Below are 21,084 nucleotides of genomic sequence, written 5' to 3'. Positions count from 1 at the left end.
GAATTTTCAACTGATATTGATATCAAACACCCCCAAACTTAGGGATATTTGGAGCTTGGGTTTTGGTTCTGGCTGATCTCTAGTTCATAAATAGTATAGCTGAATGATTTTAGAAATTTTAGCCTTTGTCAGCAACTTAAATAGTCTTTCTTTTCTAGCCTCTGATAAATCCTTACTTGGGCCTGGTTCACACTGCAGGGCGGCGGGGGGGGGTCGATCTAAGATACACAACTTCAGCTACAAGAATAGCGTAGCTGAAGTCAACGTATCTTAGATCAACTTAGATTGACTTACTTCGTGTCCTCGCAGCGCGGGACCGACGGCTGCCGCTCCCCCGTCGACTCCGCTTCCGCCTCTTGCCTTGGTGGAGTTCCGGAGTCAATGGGGAGCACGTACAAGGATCCATTTATCGCGTCTAGACGAGATGCAATGCATTGATCCCTGATAGATCGGCGGATAGTGTAGACATACCCTTGGAGTTGATGCAAATACAAATGAAATAACAGGAGGAATTACGTTAATGGTGCTTGATGCCAGTGAAACGGTATCAGAAGGTGCTACTGCACTGAGACAAAGCAAAGCAGAGAAAAAAATCTCCTTTTTTATCTTATTCTTTCTTTTTAATAAAATATTGACTATGCTAGAATTCAGCAATGTATTATCTGAAGAATCAGAGCCAAATGTATAGTTTGGATGATTACACTGGAAAGTTTTACTGTCTGTTTTAGATACGCTGTAAAGAATCCAAATGACACCCAAATCAGCATATAGAAACATTTATAATATGACTTTTGGTTATTTGCCCCATTATCTGTTTGAGTTTTATGCTTAATCTTATAAAACTCAGGAAAATTGCATGAGACTGTGGAAGTTGAAATACTGTAAGAACTGTTGATTACTGTAGTGTTCTGCAAAAGTTTCTGATGCAGTAATTGAGTGGAACTGGCATGTGTCATCTTTATTCTAATCCTCAAAAAAGACATAAGAAATTCGCAGCAGTGTAGTTATAGTTCATCTTAAGAAAATGCAGATTTTGCTTTCCTGACATTCACAAAATACCACTGAAAAGAATGCAAAATGAGGCTAAATCTGTTCATTTCAGTCACAGTGAACAAACATGAACCAAATCCTATTATCTTACTCATGAGAGAACTCTTCTGTTCAAATCCTAAAGGCCATACCCAGTTTTTACTCATTCTTCTCCCAGTCAAACTTCCCCTTTATGTCAATGAGCCAAACAAAGTCAGTGGGAACTACAGGTGCTCAGAATGTCTCAGACTTAGCCAAGTGGGAGTTTGCCTGAGTAAAGAGTGAGTAAGAATTGAGTAAGGACTTCAGAATTTGACCCTTTGACTACATAGCTGAGTCAGGTGAATGATTTAGACTATTTACATAAACAAAAATGTTCAAAAAGGTCTCTGAAATGTTTGTTATTAAAATACCATGAAGGTCAGAGACTAGTCCTAATATATAACTGTTTGACTAATATGTAACTGTCTGAGAACCTATTTCTGTTGAAATTTCAGGTTGTAGGTCCATGCCACAGATGCCAAATAATCTGCATAGATCCACAAACTGGACAACGAAACAAAGAATTTCTGCAGACTCTCTTCTCCGCCAGAGGTAGAAAGGTCAGTGTTACCCTGTAAAATATCCAAGCAGAAAGGTTTAGAGTCTTGATGATGTATATAAGGTAGCATCTTTTGCTGGAAGATTCAATGTTAAGGTGCAATAATCTTCATTTGTCTTGTCTGCAGAAAGATGTTGCATTGAAATCCTAACATGACATAGTTTATTTATGTAAAATGTTCATCTCATTCTTGGTTCATAAATTGTTCATTAATGTACAGGAGATGGAATATGTATTTTTACTAAGATTTGCTATGATTATTTATATACCTTCAGCTTTTTGATGTATTTATTTTGGTTATTAGGAACCCAAATGGATTCCTACTAGCCTTTTTTGTTATTCAGGAACAGAGATCTGCAGAAAATCATTGTTAGCCTACACAATGTTTATTACAGAAATATTGCTTTATTATGAAAGTCACAACCCTGGAAGGGTGGATCAGAGATGTGAGTATGGCTGAAGAGAAAGCTGATCAAATAGTAAAGACTAGATTTGTGAATATTTGTGAATAAAAGCGCCTGGTATGGTTCATTTTGGTTCCTGAGGTCATGTTGGTCTGGAATTGTGAGTATTCAGCCACTAGGTATCCATGACTCCTAAAAGAATCACAAATTTCACCATGTATGTTTGTCTACATGAAAATTCATCCCATAAATTCATGATTATATACTGTTCATTATTCTCCTGTTTACACAATTTGTTATCCAACCAGGGAGCAAAAGCCATACTATGCGACATAGCTGATCAGTCATACAATATGACTAAAAATAGCGCATAGTCAAAGCTAACAGTTTGTGGAGAAATTATTCATTGAGACTATGCAGCAAACACTTACACAGTATGCTCTTAATTGGCCAAGTAGCACAGAGCACATGGATTTTATCTGGATAATTGGGAATTTGGATATTCTAAAGGCAGGAGCCATTCAGCAGTAGGGTGGCCTCCCACATGGCTGTGGGTTCATTCTTCTCCTCTCAGTTCTGGCCAGGGGTCTCTGCTCTGCCCCAAGGTCTCTGCTCTGCTCCACTCCTTGCATTGCGACAGGACTGACGATACCTGATCCCCGCTGGCACAAGGTGTCGGGGGGAGACTGTGGTCCTGGTGGGCCACACTGTCAGGGCCCCACTCACTCCTGTGACAGCAGAGCTGCAGAAAGCTCCCTGCACTGCTGCAGATGCCATTCAGCAGCAGGGTAGCCTCCCCTGCAGCCAGGGGCTGTTCTTCCTTGCTGTCCTGGACAGAGTCTCTAGTCTATTAGCCAAGCCTCCACATTATCCAAATTGCCTCCCCCTAGCATGTGATACATGCTGCAGAGGGCACATATCTCATGCTGGAGCGCAAGGAATAGATTTGGATAATGCAGCGGTTCGGATAATAGGGTCTCAGAAAAACAAATTTATTAACTGGAAAAAAACAGGATCACTTTGAACAATTCACTAACCAAACAAGGGGCTATATTTGTAATGAATATAATTTTCAATGAATAGTTCAGTCTGCTCTAAAAGCTAACCAGCCTGGCTCAGAGTAAGATGACTCAAAAAGGATAGGTTGGGGGGATGCACTTCAAGACACAATGTCCTGCTGATTTGAAAAGGAGCAGAATGCTTGTACATACAGATGACAGCACTAAGTAGCTGGGCTCCTGGCTATACCATGAAGCCTGAGGACAAGAGCTCCTTAAGGCAACGGTGAGCAGCTGTTGCAGTAACTGGGCCCCTGTACTAAGCCCTCTTGAGTTCCAAGTAGGAATCCTGCCCTGCTGCATAACAGTTTTGGTGGGGGGAGGTGTTGACAAGACTCTCCCCACCTCGCAAGTGGCACCCACACTAAACTTGGCCCCTAGTATTTATTCAGTCTCCATTGAGGGAATCCTCTCCAAACTCAAGGAAATTCTCAAGAGGCAAGAAAACTTTCCCTGGGACATAAGCTCACGGAAGAGACCGAAATGAAGCATGTCCTGCATACTCCCAACAGCAGTGATAAGCTTCTATTTGCATTTCTGATTTAATCGTAATCAAAGGCTCTCTTGATACAAGTACCCCTAGAACCAAATAATGCATTAAACATCCAAGCAAAGAGAGCAATCTGTTCTCCTTAGAACGTAGCATCAGATAAGTGAAATATGGCAAACAGAGAGCTGTAAAACATATTGCTGATAGTCATAGAGGGGAAAGAGTTCTGCTCCCCTGTTCTTGAACCTTTCACCATTCATGGTGGAATGGGTGGTTCAAATGCCTACACAGCTAAAGATGTGCAACTCCTTTGGTAGTTCAGGTGCCACATATCTTCACATGTTCTTTTCTTCTGAGGTGTTTACTATCTTTTTATTTTTGAGGGTCACAGGAAGATAGCAGTACACAATTATACAAATGCAGTTGAAGAGCCCCGGCAAAGTGTTAATAGTAAATAATTGTCTGTAAGATAGTTATTACAAGTGCAACAAGCAAACAGAATGAACAGTTAATAGTTGTTACATGGCGAATCCACACATAATAAATAAATGCACTGTTTTTGCAGCTTGGGTAGCCAAGTTATTAAAGGCAATGTTGTGCAGATACTTTAGCATTGTAGAAATAAGCTACATTATGACTTAACTGGCATCACAGAGACTTAGTGGGATAAGTCTCATGACTGGAATACAAGGGGTACAGCTTGTTCAGGAACGAAAAGCAAAGAAAAAAGGGAAGAGGTGTTGCATTATACATCCAGAATATATACACTTGTACTGAGGTCCGGAAAGAAATAATGGAAAGTGTCTGGATATAAGATAAAAAAGGAGGTGGAAATAGGGTTGGTGTCATGGTTAGGGTTATCCTGAAAATCACCAAATCAGGAAGAGGAAGTGAATGAGGCATTTTTAGAACAAATGACAGAAATATCCAAAACACAAAATCTTGTAGTAATGAGGGACTTTAACTACCTAGATAGCTGTTGGAAAAGTAATATGGCAAAACAAAATTTCCAGTAAATTCTTGGAATATACTAGGGACAACCTTTTGTTTCATAAAGTGGAGGAAGTAACCAGGAGGCAGCCATTTTGTTTCTGATCAAAAAGGAGGAAATTGATTGCGAATGTGAAGGTAGAAGACAATTTGGGTACAAGGGGATCATGAAATGATACATTTCATGGTTCCGGGGAAAGGAAGGGATCAGAGCAGCAGAATAAGAAAAATTGACTTCAAAAAAGCAGACTTTAACAAACTCAGAGAAGTGGTAAGTAAGGTCCCATGGGAAGAAAATCTAAGGGGAAAAGGAGTTGAGGAGAACTGGCAGTTTTTCAGAGAGACAAAATGAAAGGCACAACAGCAAACTATCCCCACGAGAAGGAGAGAGAGGAAGAATAGTAAGAGGCCAATATGGCTGTATGAGGAGCTCTTTAATGATCTGAAAATCAAAAAGGAATCCTACAAAAAATGGAAACATGGACAAATTGCTAAAGAATACAAAAGAATAGCATGAGCATGTAGGGACTGAATCAGAAAGGCTAAGGCACAAAATCAGTTACACATAGCAAGTGACACATAAAAGGCAATAAGAAGAGGACAAAAGACCCAGGGAATTTATAGACCAGTCAGCCTAAGTTTGATACCTGGAAAAATGCTGGAAAAAATTATTAAACAATCAATTTGTAAGCAGATAGACAATATTAGGATTATAAGGAATAACCAGCATGGATTTGTCAAGAACAAGTCATTCCAAACCAATCTCCTTTCCTTCTTTGACAGAAATATTGGCCCAGAGGATGGATGGGGACGGGGAGCAGTACACATGATATATCTTGATTTTTAGTAAGGCTTTTGACACAGTTCCACATGACATTCTCATAAGCAAATTAGGGAAATATGGTCAAGAAGAAATTGAGTGTGCAACTAGTTGAAAGACAATATTCAAAAAGTAGTTATCAATGGTTCACTATCAAACTGGGAGGGTGTATAAAGTGGGGTCCTGTAGTAGTCAATCCTGGGTCCAGTACTACTCAATATTTCTATTAATGACATGGATAATGGAGTGGAGAGTGTGCTTATAAAATTTGAGGTTGACACCAAGATGGGAGTGGTTATAAGCACTATTGAGGACAGGATTAGAATTCAAAACAACCTTGACAAATTAGAAAATTGTTCTGAAATCAACAAGTTGAAATTCAACAAAGACAAGTGAAAAAATATTACATTTAGGAAGGAAAAATCAAATGTACAACTACAGAATGGAGATAGGTGGTAGTACTACTGGAAAGGATCTTGGGGGTTATAGTGGATCTCAAACTGAATATGACTCAACAATGTGATGCAGTTGCAAAATAGGCTAATATCATTATGAGGTGTATTAACATGACTGTCACATGTAAGCCAGGGAGGTAATTTTCCCACTCTACTCAGCACTGGTATGGCCACAGTTGAAGTCCCATGTCCAGTTCTGGGCACCAGACTTCAGAAAGATGTGGATAAATTGGAGAGAGTCCAGAGGATAGCAATAAAAACGATCAATATTTTAGAAAACCTGACATCTGAGTAAAGGTTTTAAAAAATGGGTGTGTTTAATCCTGAGAAAAGAAGACTGGGTGTTTGCAGCATTGCTGTAGCCATGTTGGACCCAGGCTATTAGAAAGGAAAGGTGGGTGGGGTAACATTTTATTGGATCAACTCCTGTTGGTGAAACAGAAGAGGTTTTTGAGCTATATAGAGCTCTTCTTCAGGTCACTGAGGGACCAGAAAACCATCTTCAAATATGTTAACAGCTGTTATAAAGAGGATGGTGATCCATTGTTCTCCATGTCCACTGAAGGTAGGACAAGAAGTAATGGTCTTAATCTGCAGCAAGGGAGATTTAGGTTAGATATTAGGAAAAGTTTTTTCTAACTGTAAGGGTAGTTGAACTCTGCAATAGGCTTCCAAGGGAGGTTGTGGAATCCCCATCACTGGAAGTTTTTAAGAACAGGTTGGACAAACACCTGTAAGCGATGGTCTAGCTTTGCGTGGCTCCTCACTGGAGGGAGTTGGACTTGATGACCTGTCAAGGTACCTTGCAGTCCTACATGACTATGATTCTATGATATCAGATTCCACATGTTTAAATAAAAAAGCTAAGTATCAAAATATACTTATGAAATATGAAAATATAAATGAAATATACTTATCAAAATATTAAACTGTGTTTCATATTACAGTAAAAGCTTTGTTGTTCTTCGAGTGGTTGTTCATGTCCATTTAAAGTAGGTGTGCGCATGCCGCGTGCACGCCAGCCGGAAGATTTTCCCCTAGCAGCATCCGTAGGGTTGGTCCGGGCGCCCCCTGGAGTGGCGCCACCACGGCACCCTATAAAGGGGCCCGCCGACCCTCCACCCCCTCAGTTCCTTCTTACCGCCAGTGATGGCTAGGTGGAACTTCTCTTGCATAGCATTTTGGCAGTGTCCTATTCTTACCGTTTAGTCCGTGTATTCAGTTATTTTATAGTTAGTTAGATTTTTGTATATAGTTTTCGTAGTTGGGCGGTTCCCCCGCGCAGTCTTCGTTGCTCGCTGGGGCATGCGGGTTCAAACTCTGCGAGAACTGCGGGAAATTCATGCCCAAGAGTGACCCGCACTCTGCGTGTTTGAGGTGCCTCGGAGAGAGCCACCAAAAGGACCAGTGCTCTATCTGTAGAGGCTTCCACCCGTGAACTCTTAAGGACAGGGCTCAAAGACTTAGAGTCCTCCTGATGGAGGCGGCCCTACGACCACCCTCGGACCCAGAACCGGCCAAGGCAGTGCCCAGCACATCATCCTCAGTGCGGAGTGCCCCGGCACCAGCATCAGGACTTAAGGCCCACCCAAGTCGTCGAAAACCCGGCACCGGATGGAGTCGGGTCATAGGAAGATGGCTTCAGTGCAGCACTGCACACCTTCGCCGGTGCCCGCCAAGAGAAGGAAGCCGGTGAGGGATCGGTCACCCCACCAGGATCCAAGGCTGACGCTGTCCGCAGTTGTAAGTGGACAGGCTGGGCTGCAGCCCTCGGTGATTCCGTCGACTCCCGCACCGCAGAGAGGGTGGTCGAGTCCGAACCATCCTAACTCCCTGGACCTCAGCGGAGACATATGCCCCCCGTCAACGCCGGAGGCATTCAAGGTGGCCTCTGGCCTAATGGGTCTCCCGGCACCGGCCTCCCCGCATCGTAGGGAGTTGCCTGCTGTGGCCCGTCCACCAGTGCAATCTAGAGGCAAGCCAGCCATGCTGTTGCCTCCCTCCCCGCACTGCGCTGTGAAGGCGGCACAGGACCAGATGAGAGGCTCCCCGCCACCTCAGTACCGCTCTCCTTTGGCACCGGGCACTGCTCCCTCCAAATCCTCATACTCAGAGACCTCAGACTCCTATCGCTCCAGCCGATCATGGAGCAGAGATCGGTGTCGGGGGTGAGCCACCAACGTTACATGCAGTGGCAGCAACAATGGCAGCCACCCTCGCAGTGGCCGTTTTGGACTCCCTGGCCTACCATCAGTTGGTAGGCCAGGCGTTTGGCCCTCGGTCACAGTTGGCTTCGGTGTCCTCGATGTCGGTGGCCCCGGCGCAGCTGCCTCCCCCACCGGCACCATCGCCGGGCAGGGGTGTGCCATCATCAAGTTCAGCACTCCCGAACCGGGCAGCAGCAACGGCTTTCGTTCGGGCTCCGCCGGCACCACATGATACACCAAGTCGCTCACTGGCGACCCCGGTACCAGCCGCGGTGCTGCATTTAGACTTGGAACCGGCACTGCAACCTCAATACCATGTGCCGCAGGACCCCGAGGGGCCGCATGCACCGGAGGAAGGGCCGCTCCATGTAATCTCCTCGTCGTCCTCCCCAGACAAGGCAGTCTCGGACACGGCTGCGGCACCGGCACCGGCCCTAGAGGACACTCGAATCCTCCAACAATTGCTTCAGCGAGCAGCTCGAAGCCTCGCAATCCAAGCGGAGGAGATTGAGGTGGACGCGGACCCTGTAGTGGACATTCCGGCCTCCTCAGGGCCATCCAGGGTGGCCCTCCTGCTGATAAAGACTATAGCGGATACGTCCCACACCCTATGGCAAACACCAGCTTCATTGGCCGCTAAGAGGTGGCCCCTCACCCATACCAGTCACAGACTCGCCAGGAGCTGGGGCGCAGGCAGGGCAGAAATGGCAGGAGGCGTCACCAGCGCCACCCCTCCAGCCAGGCATCTGGCCAATCGAGACCACCATCTGGGCCTAGACCCCCTATTTGATGGTACGGTCGAGGGCGACCTACCAATCGAGACTCTGGATCCTTCCACCCCTACTTTTGGGTCACGTCTGTCCCACTTCTACCGTGCCTGGTCCCGAATTACGTCGGACAAATGCGTGCTCCGCACGGTAGAGAGGGGATATTCTATCAAGTTCTCCTCCCTTCCGTCCCACCAACCTCCCTCCCCATCCCTCTTCAGGGACCCTTCTCACGAGCAATTTCTAATTCAGGAAGTGAAGTCCCTCATAGAGACGGGGCGGTGGAGGAAGTCCCGTGGGAGCTCTGGGGCAAAGGCTTCTATTCCCGGTATTTTCTCATACCAAAGGCAAAAAGGGGCCTGAGACCCATCCTAGATTTGTGGCGGCTGAACAAGTTTGTGAGGAAACTCAAATTTTGCATAGTCTCCCTGTCCTCAATCATCCCCTCCCTGGATCCAGGAGATTGGTATGCCGCCTTTGACTTAAAGGACGCCTATTTCCACATTGCCATAATTCCATGGCACCATCGGTACCTCACGTTCATCATGGCCGACGTCCATCTGCAGTTCACGGTGCTCCCGTTTGGCCTGTCAGCTGCTCCCAGGGTCTTCACAAAGTGCATGGCGGTCGTGGTGGCCTTCCTGCGCAGGCGGGGCATCCAGGTATTCCCCTATCTGGACGACTGGCTCATAAAGGGCCGCTCCAAGGAGCAGGTAGAGACCCAGGTGTGCTTCATCAGGTGGACCTTTCTCGATCTTGGCCTCCTCTTAAACGAAGCCAAATCCACCCTGTCTCCAACGCAACGAATAGAATTCATAGGACCGGTTCTGGAGTCCCCACACGCCAAAGCGTATCTGCCGGAGTCCAGGTTCTGTGCAATTTCTGAGCTCATCCTCGGACTGCACCGCGCCCCGGTCACCATGGCGTGAGTTTGCCTCCGGCTGCTGGGCCACATGGCAGCATGCACCTATGTGGTGGTCCATGCCAGACTCCGGCTTCGCCCGCTGCAGTTCTGGTTGGCGACAGTTTATCGCCCGGGCAGGGACCCCCTGGACTCAGTGGTTCCATTCCCTGTTTGGTGCTGAGCTTGCTACGGTGGTGGCATGACCCGCGGGAAGTCTGAATGGGTGTCCCCTTTGCTACCCCGTAGCCCTCCCTCTCCCTGGTGACAGACACCTCGGATCGAGGTTGGGGAGTGCACCTGGGACGCCTCAGGACACAGGGCTTGTGGTCGCCGGAGGACCTTAAGTTGGATATCAATGTCAGGGAGCTGAGAGCAGTCCACCTGGTGTGTTTGACCTTCCGGTCTCACCTGGCCGGCAGGTGTGTTTCAGTCCTTTCGGACAACATGGCGGCAGTCTTTTATATCAACAAACAGGGGGGTGCACGCTCCTCTCCCCTCTGCAGGGAAGCCCTTGCGCTGTGGGATTTCTGCGTTCACAATGCCACTCATCTGACGGCATTCTATCTTCCGGGGGAGCAGAATGGTTTGGCGGACACCCTCAGCTGCTCGTTCCAGGGTCACGAGTGGTCCCTCAGATGGGATGTGGTGCGCTCAATTTTCCAGCTATGGGGCTTTCCTCAGTTAGACCTGTTTGCTTCAAGGGAAAACAGGAAGTGCCAACAGTTTTGCTCCCTCCTGGGCCGCAGTCGGGGATCTCTGTCGGACGCCTTCCCTCAGCCATGGGAGGATGGTCTGCTCTACGCCTTCCCTCCGATCCCCCTGATACACAGGGTGCTTTTAAAGGTTCTCAGGGATCACGCCAGGGTAATCCTGATAGCTCCGGCATGGCCATGCCAGCATTGGTACATGTCACTCCTGCACATGTCCGTTCAGGTGCCCCTGACGCTGCCCCTCCTCCCAGACCTGATCACGCAGGACCAGGGCTCCCTCCACCATCCGAACCTCAAGTCCCTTCACCTCACAGCCTGGATGCTCCATGGCTGAACCCAGTGGAGTTGCAGTGCTCCCAGCAGGTCAGGCAAGTGTGTCATAAACAGATAGTTAAGGGTTAATGTCTCTCTTACCTGTAAAGGGTTAAGAAGCTCAGTGAACCTGGCTGTCACCTGACCAGAGGACCAATAGGGGGACAAGATACTTTCAAATCTTGGTCAAGGGAAGTCTCTGTGCTTTTTGTTTGGTTTGTTGCTCGCTCTTGGGGCTAAGAGGGACCAGACGCACACCCACGCTTTCCCAATCTTTCTGAATCAGTCTTTCATGTTTCAAAATTGTAAGTAATAGCCAGGCAAGGCGGATTAGTCTTATGTTTGTTTTCTTAACTTGTAAATGTGTCTTTTTACTGGAAGGATTTTTACCTCTGTTTGCTGTAACTTTGAATCTAAGGCTGGGTGGGGGGTCCCTCTAGTCTATATGAATCTGAGTACCCTGTAAAACATTTTCTATCCTGATTTTACAGAGATAAAATTTTACCTTTCTTTCTTTCTTTAATTAAAAGTTTTCTTTTTATGACCTGATTGATTTTTTCCTTGTTTTAAGATCCAAGGGATGGGTCTGAACTCAGCAGGGATTTGGTTGGGGAAAAGGAGGGGGAAGGTTAATTCCTCTTTGTTTTAAGATCTAAGGAGTTTGGATTTCTGTGAAGCCTCTCAAGGCAACCCAGGGAGGGGAAAGTCTGGGGGGAAAAGGAGCAGGATGGTTAATTTCTCCTTGTTTTAAGACCCAAGGGGTTGGGTCTGGGTTCCCCAGGGAAGGTTTTGGGGGAACAGAAAGTGTGGCAGACACTAAATTCTGGCTGGTGGCAGCGTTCCAGATTTAAGCTAGTAATTAAGCTTAAAAGTGTTCATGCAGATCCCCACTTTTTGTACCCTAAAGTTCAAAAGTGGGGGGAAAAACCTTGACAGGGGCTTTCCCCAGTTAGACCTGTTTGCTTCAAGGGAAAACAGGAAGTGCCGACAGTTTTGCTCCCTCCTGGACCGCAGTCGGGGGTCTCTGTTGGACACCTTCCTTCAGCCATGGGAGGATGGTCTGCTCTACGCCTTCCCTCCGATCCTCCTGATACACAGGGTGCTTTTAAAGGTTCTCAGGGATCACGCCAGGGTAATCCTGATAGCTCCGGCGTGGCCGCGCCAGCATTGGTACACGTCACTCCTACACATGTCCGTTCAGTCGCCCCTGATGCTGCCCCTTCTCCCGGACCTGATCACGCAGGACCAGGGCTCCCTCCACCATCCGAACCTCAAGTCCCTTCACCTCACAGCCTGGATGCTCCATGGCTGAACCCGGTGGAGTTGCAGTGCTCCCAGCAGGTCAGGCGCTGCTGGATAGCAGGAAGCCGTCAACTAGGGCTACCTACCTGGCTAAATGGAAGCACTTCTCCATATGGTCGGGTCAGCGGGGTCTCGACCCGCTGTGGGTACCAATTCCAGCTGTCCTTGACTATTTGCTTCACCTAAGACAACTGGGCCTCCTGCTTTCCTCCATTTGCGTTCACTTGGCGGCCATATCCGCTTTTCATCTGGGAGAGGGGGGGTGCCTTGGTGTTTGCGAACCCACTGGTTGGGCGTTTCCTCAAGGGTATGGACAGGCTCTTTCCGCATGTGTGTCAGCCGATCCCTGCTTGGGACCTGAATCTGGTCCTCTCAGTCCTCTCGGGGCCTCCCTTCGAGCCTCTGGCTTTGTGGTCCCTGCTGTACCTGTAGTACAAGACCGCCTTCCTGGCGGCGATAACCTCGGCCTGACGGGTGTTGGAGCTTCGAGCGTTAACATGTGAGCCCCCGTACACAGTCTTCTGCAAGGACAGGGTCCAACTTAGACCTTATCCGGCTTTCCTACCCAAGGTCGTTTCACAGTTCCACATGGGCCAAGATATCTTTCTCCCGGTGTTTTATCTGAAACCACATGCCTCCAGTGAAGAGCAGAGGCTACACTCCCTGGATGTCCTCAGGGCCTTGGCCTTTTACATAGAGCGTACCAAGCCATTCAGATGCTCGACCCAGCTCTTCGTCGCAGTGACAGAAAGGATGAAGGGGCTCCCGGTCTCCTCTCAGCAAATCTCTTCGTGGATCGGGACTTGCATCTGGGAATGCTATCGTATAGCTGAGACCTCTGTCCCTCCGGTCACGGCCCACTCCACTAGGGCACAGGCCTCTTTTGCGGCGTTCCTGGCTCAGGTTCCAACTCAGGAGATTTGTAGAGCGGCCACGTGGTCCTCCATCCACACGTTCTCGTCTCACTATGCCATCACGCACCAGGCTAGGGATGATGCAGCCTTCGGTCGCGCAGTACTCCAGTCAGCAGTGATCTCTGACCCCACCTCCTAAGGTTAGGCTTGTGAGTCACCTACTTTGAATGGACATGAACAACCACTCGAAGAAGAAAAAATGGTAACCCACCTTTTAGTAACTGTTGTTCTTCGAGATGCGTTGTTCATGTCCATTCCAACACCCACCCTCCTGCCCCTCTGTCGGAGTGCCGGCAAGAAGGAACTGAGGGGGTGGAGGGTCAGCAGGCTCCTTTATAGGGCGCCGTGTTGGCACCACTCCAGGGTGCGCCCGGGCTGACTCTATGGACGCTGCTAGGAGAAAATTTTTTAGCTGGCGTGCACACGGTGCGCGCACACCTACTTTGAATGGACATGAACTACTCATCTTGAAGAAAACAGTTACTAAAAGGTGGGTAACTGTTTTTTATCTGGCATGTTGGGAGAATGGGGGGGTGACGGTAAATCAAAAATTCCAGTTAACTAAGAGGGAGGGAGTTTGGGTACAGGAGGGGGCTCAGGGCTGGGGATTGGGGTGTGGGAGGCGGTGCGGGGCACAGGTTCTGGGAGGGAGTTTAGGGGTGGGAGAGGGTTCGAGATGGGGTTGGGGCACAGGAGGGGTTTCGAGGTGCTAGATCCGGGCGGCGCCCTCCTTGAGCGGCTTCCCGCAAGTGGCGACATTTCTCTGCTGCTCCTAGGCAGAGGTGTGGCCAGGCAGCTCCATGCGGTGCCTCTACCTGTAGGCGCCAGCCCCGCAGCTCCCATTGGCTGTGGTTCCTGGCCAATGGGAGCTGCAGAGCCAGTGCTCAGGGTAGGGCAGGGGCAGCACATGGAGCCCCTATATCCGTTCCTCCACCTAGGAGCAGCAGGGACATGTCACCACTTGCGGGAGCCATGCGAAGCCAGGTAAGAAGTCTGCTGGCCCCGCGTCAACCGGACACCTGGCAACCCTAGTGAAGATCAGAAATGCCAATTTATAGAGCTTTCTGGTTGATAAAGTGCCAGATAACACACCTTTTACTGTAGTAAGTTTTTTCATGACAAAAATATACCAAAATTTAGCAACTTAGCTGCCCTACAGTAGAGCTCTGCCATCGAGCTATAATAGTAAGTTAAATTAGAGTAAGAAATACAAAGATCGTCAAATGTTTATAGCTGAAATAGTATTTTTGCCTGATTTTTTCAGAGATGCAAAGCATCATGAGCTCCAGTTGAAGACCATGGGGTCTACAAGTGCCTACCACTGCTGGAAATCAGGCCCATTAATTTTAACTAGTGACACACAAATTGTTGTTGATAACCTAACATAAACCAGAGCAATGCAGCCTACCCAACTGCATTTATTTACTAAAACTTTGATAATGTTGTTTTAATCAACATTCAAACACACCTGCAAAGGAAACCTGATGACTACTACCATCAATTTTAAAACAACATTAGTTAAGAATTCCATCTAACTTTTGTGACCTAGTCGAAAAAAAATAACTCTCCTTATGTGACAGAACTCTGTGATGCTGGAGATTCCTAGGTGTATGTTTTGTAGTAGAGCAGAAAAGACTAGACAAGCATATAAATCAAACAGAAGTCAAAATACCCACTAACTCTACCTAGGGCGCTGCCCTATGTGAAATGTACACAGTGCATTTCCTGAGTGTCTTCGCATTAATGTTGTACTGTGTTTGCTGTAATGCAGCGCCCCTCTGTAGATGCAGATCACCTTGTAAGACTGGCTTGTTGTTCAGTTACCAGAATTAGTCATACTGTTGCAAACCCCATAATGCACTAGTGCAGTGTACTGATATTGCCAGTTTGTTCTGGTAAAACTACTGTTCATGGATATAGCTACACCATGCATTTACTCACTAAGGGTGTGGTCCTGCAAGATGCCAAGTTTCCCCTGGGCCTGCAAAGCCTCCTTTGCTCCCAGGGATGTCACCATGAATTAGGAGTGCTCATTATCTTGCAGAATTAGACTCCAGCTTATTGGACTGTTTACACAGACTTTGCTAGAGCTAGACAATGACTTCTCTTATCTGATTAATCATAATGATACAGTGCTTTACACTATGCTAGTGCCTTTCATTCCAAAGATCTGAAACACTTCTACAAACATTAATTACTACTGTACTTAAACTTCACAACACACTTGTGAGTTAGTGAATTGTTTATTATATCCATTTGCTTCATGTGGTAAAATGTGGCCCATGGTGCGAGAGTTTAATTAGTCAACTGAGAGACAGCAATTCCCTTGGTGATCCAGTATTGAAATCAAGGAGTGCTACCTCTCAGCCATCTGAATTAAGTTCTAATATGCAGTGCCTTTAATGTGATGGTTACCAGTTCAAGCAAGTCTGTATTCTCATCAAGTTATAATCTGAACTAAGTAGAAAATGAAGAGAAGTATTTTAAAAAGAAAGTCTCTTCTGTCCATCTCTTTGTCAGTCCTAGCACCTCAGGCTATTGTCTTGTGGAGAATCAGACCCAACATATTTATATGTGATGTGACAAAGTTCCTCCTCTACCTTGGTGGGTCCTGCTCTTATTTGGCAGATTTGCTCATCTCAGTGATCTTCCCCACAATCTGGGTCAACTTCTCCTGTGTCTGATCAGGAGTTGGGAGGATTGGGGGGAACCCAGGCCCGCCCTTTACTCCAGGTTCCAGCCCAGGACCCTGTGGATTGCAGCTATCTATAGTGCCTCCTGTAACAGCTGCATGACAGCTGCAACTCCCTGGTCTGCTTCCCCATGGCCTCCTCTAAACACCATCTTTATCCTCACCACAAGACCTTCCTCCTGGTGTCTGATAACGCTTGTACTCCGCAGTCCTCCAGCAGCACATTCTCTCACTCTCAGCTCCTTGTGCTTCTTGCTCCCAGCTCCTCATATGCACTTCCTCTCCTCTAGCTCCTCCCCACCTGACTGGAGTGAGCTCCTTTTTAAACCCAGGTGCCCTGATTAGCCTGCCTTGATTGCCGGCAGGTGTTCTAATCAGTCTGTCTGCCTTAATTGGTTCTAGCAAGTTCCTGATTACTCTAGTGCAGCCCCTACTCTGGTCACTCAGGGAACAGAAAACTACTCACCCAGTGACCAGTATATTTGCCCTCTACCAGATTCCTGTACCCCACTGGTTTGAGTCTGTCACAGTGAATAAAGAAGTATGCATTGCATGGACCCATTTATGTAGTGTATATATAATTGAAGTAACACTTAAGAATGGTGGTTCATAACTGCAAACTATAATCTCAGGGACTGAAAGCCTCAATTTTTTTTAATAGTGAAATGTTAAAAGGACAAAATTCTAGTTTTTGTGGTCTTCGAAGTAAAATTGGCTTGGCATGGACATCTTTTTAGGAAGGCTTGTTTTGCTATTCATTGTCTAAAATGTTGCTGATCTAATAATTTTTAAAAAATGAATAAAAATGGTAAATTTGCTTCAGTGATATTAAACACTTTTGTTTACCTTTAGTTAGCACACAGTACTCATTCAAATAAGTATTTGCACGGCTATTTACACACAGCCATCTTGAACGCTCTTTGGAAGTCATCCAATTAGGGAACAAAAAAAAAAATAATGTCACTTAGGTGGCTGATCAAAGCAGCAAATTTGAATGGTGGCTATTTGAAATAGTGTTTGAGCAATCAAAAATTCTGAAATATGTTCACATATACAATTTGTTTAATAATTTCAACTAATTAACAAATTTGTAAATATCAAAGTTGGGTCTGAAATAATTCAGAAAAATAAATTTTCAAAAAGATAAATTTAATTGTACACTGTGAATAATGTGTCCAATTCTATTCTAGAAATAAACCAAGAAGTCAATACAATAACATGTACACAGTTATAGATTTGTATTATAAGTAGTAGAGTAAGTTTATTTAGAATGAGTTATGAAATTTGTGTGAAATGTGTTGCATTGTAACCTAATATTTTATTCATTTTACATTATTATGTTTCTGTTTACCTGATTTTTGCAAGTAATACAATTAAGGCACAATATTAGCTTTGCATTATGTTATGGGGAAAGAAACCAATTTCCAGTAAGTTAACTACAAGGCTGAAAACAAATAATTGATGCCCGTGAAGAAAGCAGTTTATTGCCAAGAAAAAGCAAAGTGGGAGTAATCATTTAATGCAATAGAAGATTTTTAAAAAAACCAGACAGTAATATTTGAATTTTAATGTTATGGCTGATCTGGATCATATCTTGGTAGCTACAGTTTTTGAAAAGCATCTTGCTACATCATTATCACCTTAATAGTTTTCAGAATTTCTGTACAGCACTGGTTCTCAAATATGTTACCATTGTACCACACTTGAAATAGCAGTGCAAATTAGCTCAGGCCTCACCTTCACATGTGATAGAGACAATATTCATATACATCAATTATTCACTAAATAGCAAATCATTGAGAGTGAAGGAGGAAAGACACCACTGGCACTGGAACTGCACTGGCCCCTGGTGGCAAGGAGGAGTCATTTATGATAAACACTGGTCAGTCCTGGCAGCCCTGCTGGATGTCTGAGATCCTAGCAAGTCTGCGGAAACATATATAAGGAGTTTAAAAAAAAAAAAATCCCATGCAGTTTTTCTTATTTTCAAGACTGTAAATTAAAAACTGAGACTAGAGTTTCAGGCCCATTGAGACACTCTCCGGGCCCCTGCTCTTCAGTTTCACCTTGCCTAAAAGGAGAAGACCTCTGCATTGAGCCATGCTCACTAATTCTGCCTTAAGACTTAAAATTATTGTATATTTCCATGTTACCTTCCTTTCATAGGACAAGAAAAGTATCAAGCATACTTTTCTAAACTCAGCTATTACCTGGTTGTTATTTACAAAAGACTCATTTACTTAACAAATATTTAATTAACCCGATTAGGTTTGCGCTATTTCTCTTTTTTAGTTACTTTATTTGAATTCTGACAATGGAGCTACTCAGAAAATGGAGAGGGGGTTTTATGGAAAATTATGACTTTTTGTCAAAAGACTCAACCTGAATTTTTTACAATTTTCAAAAATTGAAAACTGAAACAAATTCCCTGTGGACTGCTAGAAACAAAAAAATTGATCAAAATCTGCAATAAAAAAGGAAACACTTCAGTTTTCAGCTGAAAATTTTCTGTTTTCGGGTTTCTGTTTTTCCAATGAGAAATCAAAAAATTTTGAGTGAAGCAGACATTTTATGTGAAAATCTTCATTTAGTTTAAATCTCAATTTTCACTTTTAAAAAAGTTTTAATGCATAACTGACAATTTTCTTTATCTAAAACTATTCTAAGGATTTGGGAATATTTTTCAAGATAGCAGGACTGATAGCAAGACCTTTCTTGCACATTTTTAAAATTACCAGCAGTTAGGAAACAAAAGCATGTTGGGGAAAACACACCCTGAATCACCTCAGTAGTGATCAGTTAATTTAACATAACATTTAAAAAACACATGCAAACATCTGTTGCAGTCACTAGGACTATTCATATGCTTAAATTGAGCATGTGGTCAGTACTTTGCTGGACTGGGACCAGACTGCTCATCACCTTAGAGAATCAAAACTGCAGCGCACAAGATAGATGAAAGGTCAAGGAGTAAGGCTAAGTTTTTGTCATGGATATTTTTAGTAAAAGTCAGGGACAGGTCACGGGCAATAAACAAAAATTCACAGAAGACTGTGACCTGTCCCTGACTTTTACTAAAAATATCCCTGACAAAATGGGGAGGCGGGGTCAGCACCCACTGCTGCTGGAGCTCTCAGGGCCGCCCGCCATGGCTGGGCATTTGTGAGGAGTCGCCTGCCGCCTCATCGGTGTGGAGGCTGGGAGCGGCCAGGGGTGGGGACTGGCTAGGAGTTCCAGCCAGGCAAAAGAAAATGTCATGGAGGCCAACGGAAGTCATGGATTCTGTGACCTCCGTGACATAATCATAACCTTATCAATGAGTGAAGCAGCTGTGCAATATTGTTTATCTCCATTGTTCAGTATTCACATGTATCACAGGGATGTATACATAAATATTTCTAATATTTATCTGTTGGACGGCTTCACAGCTAATGGTAGACACCCAGCTACAGCGTTACTAATAAACACAATTCAGAATATTTTCAGTAAAATTTACCAAAATATTCATGAAAACAGATGAAGGGAACATTCACAAAGGTTAGTCAGAATGAAGTTCTATTAACAAAGCAAATAATGCATGGTAGGAGATGCAAAGCTTTGCTTCACTGTTTGAACATATGTGCATCCTTACGCTGTTTAGGCTGTGGAAATTGAGCTCAGAAATACATTAAATATATTTCTCAGGAAGCCAGAATGCTAATTAGATTACCAGATTGTGAGGACTGTAAATTAAATAGGTAAACTAAGGGACTAGTGATGAAATATTCTTTTATTTGTCCAGTTACTTTCTAGGTCTGCATCTTGAATAACTTGACATTGACTCTTGGTTACCAGTCTGTTGTATTTAATGAATGAAAAACTATTTAATAATATAGACTTGGTAGTTTTGTCCTTATAGCAACATTGTTCTTATGAACATTATCTTTGTCATGAGATCTACTGGAGATTTGACAGTTCTGGATTTGGCATACACTGATTATTTTTTCTTGTTCTTCAGACAAACTTTGGCATATATCTAATGAACCAGTCCTTGTGCTCATCTCTTCCAAATATCTTGTCAGTGGGATCTCAAGTATTTCCAGTGTTGAAAGAAAATGGAGAAATTCCAAATCCTCTATCCAATGAAGAAAAAACTTCAGGATAGTGTCTTTGGCTGGACAAGTTGTACATGCATAATTAAGCCTCTTTAACAAACACATTACATATTGTCATAAATAGATAGCTACGGGTTAATGTTTCTTTTACCTGTAAAGGGTTAACAAAGGGAACCAAACACCTGACCAGAGGACCAATCAGGAAACCGGATTTTTAGAAGCAGGGGAGGGAACCTCTGGAGGGGTTTGGCTTTATTCTTGGTCTTTTTGTTTCTTTCGGCTGTGATAGAACAACTTTTCTTTCTATCTCCAAGCTTCTTTCTACCCTTCTGTTACCAAGTTGTAAGTACAAAAGGAAAAGCAATAGGTTTATATTGTAGTTGTATTTACATGTGTGTACTTTGCTGGACTGGTTTAAATTGGCTATCTTTTGAATCAGACTGTTTATTCCTATTTTCTTATAAGCAACAGCCCTGTATTGATCCTTGAATGCAGAGTTGATATTCTATGTAATTTCTCTCTTTTTATATAAAGTTTTCTTTTTAAAACCTGGTTGAGGTTTTTGGTTTCTCTGGTTAAAGTTACGGTCCAAAGGGAGGGAGAAAATCTCTTTGTCTTAGCTTGACCAGGTTTGAATGCATAGCCTCAGGGGGAGGTAAATTGCCCTCGATGGTTTGCAGTCAAGGAGTTTAGTACAGCATCGCTCAGGCTAACCCAGGGAGGGGGGAAGCTGGGGATGAGATAGGGAGACCCAGGGGTTCTGGGTCTTGGGGGTCCCCCAGGGATAGGGTTGGGGCGACCCGGGGGCGATCAGGAGCCCTGAATCCTGATTGGTGGCAGCGAGATCAGATCCAAGCTGGTAATTTAAGCTTGGAGGTTTCATGTTAGCTTCTCAGTTTATGAACGCTAAGGTTCAAATCTGAGTAGGAGGCTATTACAACTGTGGACTGCTCAATGGAAATATCTGCTCAGTGCATAGCAGTAATCAAGAACCAAATAAAATCGGTGGTACGAGCTCACTTTGATTTCTCTATTAATCTCTGGCCACCCCCAAATGATAAAGCAGAAACAGAATAGGCCCATAAAAGAAAAAATAAAATGTTTAAAGGCATGGAAGGAATTCTACCTGAGAGAAGATTTTAAAAAATAGTATCTTAGTATTAGAATTGAAGAAATTGTGTTACACCAGTGTAAAACTGATGTGATATCAGAATCAGAAATATCTAATAAATATAGAAAGGAGATGACCAAGAGGTGACATGATAAAAGAAATCTGAAATAATGAATGATGTAGGGAAGTAAAAGTGAACTTGTCCATGTTCTCTTTCTCATAAT

At 44.7% G+C, this 21,084-nt stretch overlaps 1 protein-coding gene across 2 annotated transcripts in view; it reads left to right on the top strand.

The window, feature by feature from the left end:
- MOCOS (molybdenum cofactor sulfurase) overlaps nucleotides 1-20,297 on the top strand; it is a 381,792-nt gene extending 361,495 nt beyond the window's left edge. Inside the window, exons 14-15 of one of the 2 annotated variants that reach the window (XM_075062631.1) lie at nucleotides 1,527-1,631; nucleotides 19,653-20,297. In XM_075062631.1, the coding sequence (XP_074918732.1) occupies nucleotides 1,527-1,631; nucleotides 19,653-19,799 (252 nt within the window). In that variant the 3' untranslated portion in view covers nucleotides 19,800-20,297. Of the gene's footprint in view, nucleotides 1-1,526; nucleotides 1,632-16,845; nucleotides 17,466-19,652 lie in introns of those variants that run through there. The other variant, XM_075062632.1, reaches the window with a different exon arrangement.
- The last annotated feature ends 787 nt before the right edge of the window (nucleotides 20,298-21,084 follow it).

The sequence above is a fragment of the Chelonoidis abingdonii genome, chromosome 2 (genome assembly GCF_003597395.2).
Source record: "Chelonoidis abingdonii isolate Lonesome George chromosome 2, CheloAbing_2.0, whole genome shotgun sequence".
NCBI classification, from domain to species: Eukaryota; Metazoa; Chordata; order Testudines; family Testudinidae; genus Chelonoidis; species Chelonoidis abingdonii.
This window is presented reverse-complemented; position numbering and strand designations above follow the sequence as displayed.